The sequence below is a fragment of the Nicotiana sylvestris genome, chromosome 2, assembly GCF_000393655.2.
Source record: "Nicotiana sylvestris chromosome 2, ASM39365v2, whole genome shotgun sequence".
NCBI lineage: Eukaryota > Viridiplantae > Streptophyta > Magnoliopsida > Solanales > Solanaceae > Nicotiana > Nicotiana sylvestris.
The window spans coordinates 138,392,939-138,403,032 of NC_091058.1; the positions used below are offsets into that span (position 1 = coordinate 138,392,939).

Below are 10,094 nucleotides of genomic sequence, written 5' to 3' on the forward strand. Positions count from 1 at the left end.
TATTGGGGAACATTTGGTTGGGGATTATATGGAGCTTGGTAAGGGTGGGCATTTATGGGAGGTGGAGCTCGGTTTTGTGGATAATGTTGTGGCCGCGGGTAAAGTAGTACGTTCATCACCGCATAAGGAGGCGGTGCCACGACATATGTAGCATCTTAAAGGGGATAATAGTGTTGAGGGACCTCTTGAAGCATATATGATTGGCTGAATGACCTGCGGGCCCCCTCGAGCTGGAAACCATCATGGTTTCTTCTTCTCTCCCGTTTCCATTTATCAAACCCTCTGAACCATTTTGAACATCTGGTGATGTGGCTTTAAAAACAGCATGACCCAAGATTCGACATGTTCTTAAACCGTTTTCAACCATTTCCCCAATTTTGATGGCCTCAGCGAACGACTTACCCATAGCGGACATCATGTTCTAGAAGTAGTCTACCTCTTGGGCCTGTAGAAAGACCGTGACCATTTCAATTTCGTCCATTGGAGGCTTTACACTGGCAGCTTGCTCACGCCATTTAACAGCATATTCGCGGAAGCTTTCCGCAGTTTTCCTTTTCAAACTGGACAAAGAGTTTCTGTCGGGAGCGATGTCCACATTATATTGGAACTGGTGGACAAAATCCCGGGCCATATCGTCCCACACGTGCCAATGAGTAATTTCTTGATCCGTATACCACTCAGAAGCGATTCCGGTTAGGCTTTCCCCAAAATAGGCTATTAGCAGCTCCTCTTTTCCACCAGCGCCTCTCAACTGGTTACAGTATCGTTTCTGGTGAGCGACCAGATCTCCGTGCCCGTCGTACTTTTCAAATTTTGGCATCTTGAAGTCAGCTGGCAAGTGGACATGGGGAAACATGCAGAGGTCAGAATATGAGACACTCTATTGGTCACTCAAACCTTGCATGTTTTTCAGGCTTTGTTCAAAGCTCTTCATCTTCCTAGCCATTTCCTCTTGCTCAAGATTTTTAACAATCTTTTCTTGCTCCCCCGAGAGATCATATTGCGGAGGTTGAGTGGAAGAGTACGGGGTCACATATGCTATTTCAGATAAAAGTTGTGGACCCTGAAAGGTGAACATTGGAGGCTCAACATACGGCCATGGTAAAGTTGGTTGTGCTCTGGTGCAGACTGGTTCTGCAGAGAACAATATTAGAGGTGCTCTAGAAACTGGCGCCTGGGGGCGAACCACAGAAGGCATGCCAGGAACGTTGGACGACATTGGAGGGTGCTCGCATGGGATGAGCGGGTTGGGCACAGGGGCGTTGGTAACCTCACCTGACCTGGGGATCAACTCAGGGAACCTAGGGATTGTACTTGGCGATTCCCTACCATTAGACCGGGCGTCCCACATTTCCAATATGCGGAGACGCAACATCTTATTCTCTTCAACAGCTGTTGATTCTAGCTGCAAAATAGCCAACGCCGGGCTATCCTCAGGACCGATGATTGGTAGATTGCTTGCGGAGGCCATCTGTGTGTTTGTATCTTGTGAAGGAGGCGAGTCTAGACTACCATAAAATCAACCACCAAAACCTGGCTAGTTTGCACACCCAACAACCTTGTTAATTTTGAGACATTTAACATATAAGAAATCGCACGTTGGGATGTAATGCACCTAACAGTTAAACGCTTCCTCCATGTGTTTGAACGGTTGCATATTTCATACCGGCCTTAACTAACCCTTTTCACTCTGTACCTCTTTTCTTTATTTCCGCCTCTCTTTAATCACTCTTGATTTTTTTCATTTTGTTTTTGCCGCTATTTTATTTTTGGCACTCTCTTTTTCTCTTTTTGTTTGTCACTCTTTTATTTCTTATCACTCCCTTTTTTCTTTTTCTTTTCCTTCTTTTTAGTTTATGTTTTCACTCAGTTTATTTTATAACTATGATCGAATCTGATGAAGATTGCCTACGTATCATGACGTCGCATGAATCAGATCTTTGCATAGTTCGGGAAGATCGGGAATAAAATAAATAAACTATTTTTTTTTTACTTTTTATAAAATTCAGACTATGAAAGCTTTAAGACCAAAGAAAAACATTTTTTTGATTTTTGATCTTCTTTTTTTTAATAATTTATTTCTTTTTGGAATTTTCTAAAGAAATGCTTTAAAAGAAGAAAGGAAATATTTTTTTGGGATTTATTATTTTGATTTTTTTATTATTATTTTTGAAAGAAAGACTTCCAAAAATTCATTTGCTTTTGATTTGAACTTTGGGAATTTTAAAAGTAAATGAAAATATTTTTGTTTGAATTTTTATTTGTTTTCTCTTTTTCTAAGAAAGAAAGAAAAATATTTTTGGATTTTTGAAGTTGCCTCTTAATTTTCGAAAGAGGGACTTTTAAGAAAATGTTTTGGATTTTTGAGTTTTTTTAATTTATTTACAAAAGTATTTCTAAAGAAAAAGCAAAAATATTTTTGGACTTCAATTTTTTTTCAAATTTGTTTTATGACATTTACGAAAGAAAGACTTTGAATCAAGGAAAAGAATTTTTTTTCTTTTTTTTTTAATTTTTGGAAAAAATACTTCAAAATAAAGGAAACCCGTATTTTGGATTTTGATTTTTTTATTAAATTTATTTTTTTTCATATGAAAGACTTTAGAAAGAAAGAAATCATTTTTTTGGGTTTAAAAAAACACTTTTTTTTTTTGAATTTTCTAGGGAAAGATTTCTAAAGAAGGAACTAAAGGAAATTTTTTTTGGATTTTTTGAAAATTGGGTCAGAACCGATGAGGTTTGCCTACGTATCTCATATTCGGTGAGAATCAGACCCGCGTAATTCGGTCAGTTTTGACGGAACTGAGAAACATGGCACTTGAAGATTTTGGGCTCATTTTGAAATGACCTTGTCTTTTTCTTTTTCCTTTTTTTCAGAATTTCAGCAGAGTTTCGGAATTTTTCAAATACCTACCTCTCACTCTTGTTTTTGATTTTTGATTTTTTTTTCTTCTTTATTTTTTTTGATTTTTTCCCTATTCTAGAAGCCGGTCAACATGCAAGCCGAAACAGACAGATACGCAAGTAGCACGTAAGATGCATCAGGATGATCTTTTAATTTGGGTATACCTGTCATAGATGGACCCAAGCCCTGTGTTGAGTTCCCAAAGTCAGATGCATGTGATGCAAACAAACCTATCTACTAGGGATCCGGCATGAGGCTATGTTATTCTAGGTTTAAAAACCTGGGTGTATTATTCTAAACCTGGCTTACCGAGCGGACAGCTCAAGCCGAGAGGGGAAGCGTACCGTGAATAGAGAAGCTTCACCGGCTTTGCAACTTGTCTGAGCCTCATTCTAAACTTGGGATATGACTCTAATAGAAAAGAAGTCACACGAAGTGCACACTTCCCAGATGATTCAGAAGACTCAGGGAGAAGAAGGTTTCCTCACAGTTTATATATACAATTCAAATAATATCAAAGCGGTAAAAAGCGGCATTTAACACATTAGGCTCAAATACGTAATATCAGACAATCATAAAAGCCAATCATAACAACTATTCTATGCTCGAATTCTTGAATCATGAACCATAATTTCTGGGTTCTTATCCCCAGTAGAGTTGTCAGAGCTGTCACACCTCCTTTTTACCACCCCGAGGGTATATAGGAGTTTTTCCAATTAAAGTGACATTATTCGAAATGGGATTATTTTATTTAATTAGAGTCGCCACATGGAATAGTTTATTTGGTGTTCCAAGTTATCGGTTTATTTTAAAATCCCAAATCGAGGAAATTTTTATTTTTTAAAAGTCCGCGAACCAGAAATTCTAGATAAGGAATTCTGTTAACCCGGGAGAAGGTGTTAGGCATTCGCGGGTTCCGTGGTTCTAGCACGGTCGCTTAAACTGTTAATATTAGTCTATTATCTGATTAATTACACGTTTTAAACCTATTGTGCATTTTAGTTTTATAACCTCTTTTAATTATATTGAATCGCTTTTTAGGATTTATGGATTTTTTTTTGAACAAGTTACTATTGTCGTACACTTGCCGTTTTGGAATACACTGCAAACCACACTACATGAAATGCACCCGTGATTCGCTACATGTTTATTTTATTATCGTTCACATTTGTTATGATCGGGTCACATGAAATGCACACCCGAATTTGAGAATTAGGTATCATAACTATGTCGCGGGAGTCGTACCTATAGTCACGATGATTTATTAATCGTGCCTAAAGCAAGTTACGATGTCTATGAGTGATTATTTCCTAAGCTTGTATAATATTGTTGTAAATGGATTAAAGCACGATGACACAACAGACCTTTACAATCACATGCCTTGACTTTGCATAGGCAACGATAGCTATTGTCATAATAGAGTGGAAACCAACTTGACTGAAATTAATAAAGAACATAAAATGCATTTATATACCTAGTTCATTAAATCCGGTTAATAACAAGCTAACCTATAGTATCCAAAATCATTAACTAATTACACATTCCATGGTAGTAGAAACACAAACAAGATTTCTTCAAAATAAAAGTAACTGAAGCATTAATATTAAGCCTAATCTTCAGAGAAGTCAATTATTCCAATCTTTTAACTTAGAACCAAGCAAATATGAACCAAAATTTCCCACGATTTGTAAACTGCATCACACACCCTCTTAAATCACTTCTTGATTATTTTATTTAAACTAACTCTTAAACAACCCCCAAAGCTAATTAACTATGGCTCTTATTGGTAAAAACAAACATCTTAAAGGTCAAAGCCAGTATTTTACACCCAATCCAATATCTTCATCTAATGGCCACTTTGCACTTTAATGCTTAATTCATATCCATCAAAATCAATGTACCATCACTTTTTGTTCCATCACTAAATCCATTATATCTTTGCCCATTCATGCATGAACATCATACGCCAATGTACAACCTTAGCTAAGCCAAAGAGCAACTCTTACTCAGCCACAACAACGTAAGACCTTAACTACAGGCTAAAGAGCAACTATTACTCAAACGCATCATGACAAAGCCCTATGAGTAACAAACTGAAAACCAAAAAAAAATATCTGAAAACAATATTGCAGGATGCACGGTTAAAAAAATAATGTTGCAGAATGCAGTTACTGCTTTATAAAATATGCACACACAAAACTCTTGAAACCAATAATTCAAGTGAATATAGATCACTCCACAGTCGATATTGTAAAATTCAAAACAAAGGGATGTTGTTAAAAAATGGATGAACCTGATCTGAAAATCTTTTCAATAAATTCAGCTTCAGATATATAATCAAGAGAAATCGGCAATGAATTGGAATTGAATGAGTACACCGACCAAATCTGAACCAGAAATCAAGAACTTGAACCCCAAGCGGCACCTCACGTTCGTCAACTCCAAACGCCTCAAATGCAATCAATATTTGAAACCGGAGAATTGAACTCAAATAGAAAGAAGAAAAATGGAATTTTTTGGAGATTCCAAAGGTGATAACGGCCGTTCTTTCATTTTTTGGAATGAAGATTCCTTTTTCAAGATTCAAAGGTGATGGTTGCCTAATTGTTTAGAGATTCTTGGGAAATTTAGCTCTTAGCTCTTTGAATTGAAAGAAAGAAATGTTCCAATTTTTGAAATTGGGGTGAAGCGGCAGAATTATTTTTTGGACTTGAAGGCTGGGTGTTGCCGTTCTTCAACCTTTGGAATTAGGAATTTTTTGGGAGTTTTCTTGGTGTAAGATCTGGTGCAATCTTTTTAGTCTAGGTCGTAGGTTCTAGAATTTAGGCATTATTTTATAGGGGGTAGGAATTAGGTTAGGTCAAATGGGGAATGGGTATGGGCTTGGATCTGTGGACTAAGGGTAGTTGGGCTTGGATTTAGGGAAAATTAATTTTGGGGTAGGAAGACTAAATCAAAAATCTTTTTTTTTTCCATTTTTCTTTTTCTTTGATTTTAAAATATAATAAAATCCTAAATTAATTCTAAATCAATATAATTTGTAAAAATTAAAATTGTTTATCTATTAAAATATCTAATTAACGTAAAACTAAATAAAAATACTATTTTCTAAAGACTAAAAGCTAATATGTAAAAATGACCATTTTTGTGATTTTTATTAATAAAATTAATTCCTACATGCAAATTGGACCCAAGATGGCATGAAATTAAAACGTGATAATTTTTTATGATTTTTCTATGATTTTAAAAAATATGCATGAAATGCAACTAAATAAAGAAAAACTTCTAAAGCCCCTTAAAAATTATTTTTTGGTTTATTTTTAGGAGTTATTTTCATGAAGGGCAAAAATTAGATGCAAATATTCGCGAAGCACAAAAAAATCACAGCTCAAACCTTCCTCTTTCGTGAACGTGAACACCAACTCGCGAACATGATGCCTTGTTCAGCTTAGCCTATGCGAGCGCATTCCTCTGGCCGCGAACGCGATGCCTTAGGGCCGGATACCCAAACCTGCTTCACTTTTCTACGCGAACGCGAACTATGCCACGTGTTTGTGATGCACATTCTGACTCAACCTTCGCGAAAGCGGGAAAAACATCGTGAATGCGAAGGGCAACTCACCTGCCTCCCTCAACATCTCTTCGCGAACGCGAAGAGCAAACCTCTGCAACAAAAATACAAGAAAATCTGCAACTCTCCAAAACCAAGAATTGGTCCGTTAACCACCTGAAACTCACCTGAGGCCCTCTTGACCTCAACCAAACATGCCAACACATCCTATAACATCATTCAAACTTGCTCCAACCTTCGAAACGCTCAAAACAACATCAAAACATCAAATCACCCTCGGATTCAAGCCTATGAACTTAGAAACTTTCAAATTTCGCAATCGATCAAAGAGTCTATCAAACCTCATCTGAATGATCTGAAATTTTGGACATACGTCCCAAATGACACAACAGATCTACTCCATCTTCCGAAATTCCATTCTGACCCCGATATCAAAATTTCCACTGTCGACCGAAAAATGCCAAATTTCCAATTTTGCCAATTCAAGCCTAAATCTTTCACGAACCTCCAAAACACATTCCGATCACGCTCCTAAGTCTCAAATCACCTAACGAAGCTATCCGAACCATCAAAATTCACATCTGAGGCCTTTTACCCATAAGTCAATATCTCATTGACTTTTCCAACTTAAGCTTACTCAAAAGAGACTGTGTGTCTCATTCCTATACAAAACCACTCCAAACTCTAACCAACCAACCTGGTACCACATAATACAGCTAAACAAGACATAAAGAAGCAGAAATGGGGGAACAGAACGGTAACTTATGAAACGACCTGCCGGGTCATTACATATTTCCCCTCTTAAACGAACGTTCGTCCTTGAACGGTTCAAGAAATATACCTGAAGCCTCAAATAGGTGAGGATATTTTCTCCCCATCTCCCACTCGGTCTCCCAGATAGCCTCTTCCACGAGCCGACCTCTCCACTGGACTTTCACTTAAGCAGTATTCTTTGATCTCAACTTTCGAACCTGACGCTCCAAAATAGCCACTGACTCCATATCATAAGTCAAATCACCGTCCAACTGGACCATGCTGAAATCCAAAACATGGGACGAATATACTTTCGGAGAATAGAAACATGAAATATCGGATGCACACTCGACAAGTTGGGTGGCAAAGCAAGCTCATAAGCCACCTCCCCAATCCTCTGAAGCACCTCAAAAGGCCCAATGAACTGAGGACTCAATTTACCGTTCTTCCCAAATCTCATAACTCCCCATTCATGGGTGAAACCTTCAGTAGAACCTTCTCCCCAACCATGTAAGACAAATCACGGACCTTCCTGTCAGCATAAATCTTTTGTCTGGACTGCGCTATACGAAGCCGCTCCTGAATCACCTTCACCTTGTCCAAAGCATCTTGCACTAAGTCTGTGCCCAAAAGCCTAGCGTCACCCGGGTCAAACCAACCAACTGGAGATCTACACCGCCTCGCATATAAAGCCTCATATGGAGCCATCTGAATACTCGACTGATAATTGTTGTTATAAGCGAACTCTGCGAGCGGTAAAACTGATCCCATGACCCTCCAAAACCAATGACACAAGCACGTAACATGTTCTCTAATATCTAAATAGTGCGCTCAGACTGCCCGTCCGGCTGAGGGTGAAAAGTTGTGCTCAACTCAACTTGAGCACCCAACTCTCGCTGCACGGCCCTCCAAAACTGCAAAGTAAACTGAGTACCTCTATCTGAAATGATGGAAACTGGGACACCATACAAGCGAACAATCTCTCAGATGTAAATCTCTGCTAACCGCTCTGAAGAATAGGTAGTACATACAGGAATGAAGTGTGCAGACTTGGTCAACCAATACATAATCACCCAAATAGCATCGAGCTTCTTCAAAGTCCGTGGGAATCCAACTAAAAAGTCCATGGTGATTCGCTCCCACTTCCACTATAGAATATCTATCTGCTGAAGCAAGCCACCCCGTCTCTAATGCTCATATTTCACCTGCTGACAATTAAGACACCGAGCTACAAATCCCACAATATCTTTCTTCATTCTTCTCCACCTATAATGCTATCTCAAATCTTGATACATCTTCGCGGCACCCGGATGGATGGAATACCGCAAGCTATGGGACTCCTCCAGAATTAACTCCCGAAGCCCATCTACATTGGGAACACATATCTGACCCTACATCCTCAATACTCCATCATCACCAATAGTCACATCTATGGCATCGTCTTGCTGAACTCTGTCCTTAAGGACAAGAAAATGAGGATCATCATACTGGCGCTCTCTGATGCGATCAAACATGGAAGACCGAGAAACCACACAAGCTAAGACCCGACTGGGCTCTGAAACATCCAACCTCACAAACCGATTGGCCAAGGCCCAAACATCAACTACGAAAGGTCTCTCCCAAACAAGAATAAATGCAAGACTGCCCATACTCACCGCCTTCCTACTCAAAGCATCGTCCACTACGTTGGCCTTCCCCGGATGTTACAAGATAGTAATATCATAATCCTTTAGCAGCTCCAACCATCTCCGCTACCTCAAATTGAGATCATTATGCTTGAACAAGTACTGGAGGCTACGATGATCAGTAAACACCTCACAAGACACACCATACAGATAATGCCTCCAAATTTTCAACGTGTGAACAATGGCAGCCAACTCTAGATCATGAATGGGGTAGTTCTTCTTATGGGGCTTCAACTGACGAGAAGCATAAACAATCACTCTACCCTCTTGCATCAACACACACCCAATACCAACTCTCGAAGCATCACACTACACTATATATATACCTGAAGCCGATGGCAAAACTAACACTAGAGTTGTGGTCAAGGCAGTCTTAAGCTGCTGAAAGCTCGCCTCACACTCATCCGACCATATGAAAGGAGCACCCTTTTAAGTCAAATTTGGTCAAGGGTGATGCTATAGATGAATATCCCTGAACGAACTGACGGTAATAGCCTACCAAACCAAGAAAGCTAAGAATCTCTATGGCTGAGGACGGTTTGGGTCAACTCTAAACTGCCTCTATCTTCTTTGGATCAACCTGAATACCCTTACTAGACACTACATGCCATAAGAAAGCCACTAAACTTAGCCAAAACTCACACTTGAAGAACATTGCATATAGCTTCTCCTCCCTCAACCTCTGCAACACAACTCTCAACTGCTCCATGTGCTCCTCCTAACTATGTGAGTATACCAGAAAATCATCAATGAATACAATAACGAACAAGTCGAGATAAGGCCGAAACACGCTATTCATCAAATGCATGAACGTTGCTGGGGCATTGGTCTGCCCAAAAGGCATCACAAGGAACTCATAATGACCATATCAGGTCCTGAAGGCTGTCTTAAGAATGTCCGAGTCCCTAATCTTCAACTAGTGATACCCTGAACGGAGATCAATCTTGGAAAACACTCTCGCTCTCTGAAACTCGTCAAATAAATCATCGATACGAGGCAAAGGATCCTTGTTCTTTATTGTGACCTTGTTCAACTGCCTGTAATCAATACACATCCTCGTAGTGCCATCTTTCTTCACAAATAGGACAGGCGCACCCCACGGAGACACACTAGGCCGAATAAACCCCTTATCAAGGAGTTCCTAAAGCTGCTCCTTCAACTCTTTCAACTCCGTCGGTGC

The 10,094-nt window shown here is 39.2% G+C and overlaps 1 protein-coding gene across 1 annotated transcript; it reads right to left on the bottom strand.

The window, feature by feature from the left end:
• Positions 1-421: 421 nt before the first annotated feature.
• Positions 422-1,471, bottom strand: LOC138885671 (uncharacterized). Its single transcript, XM_070166645.1, has 2 exons — positions 898-1,471; positions 422-831 (listed from the first exon to the last, which is right to left on the bottom strand). Exons 1-2 carry the CDS (start codon positions 1,469-1,471, stop codon positions 422-424), a joined length of 984 nt encoding a protein of 327 aa, XP_070022746.1.
• Positions 1,472-10,094: the final 8,623 nt, after the last annotated feature.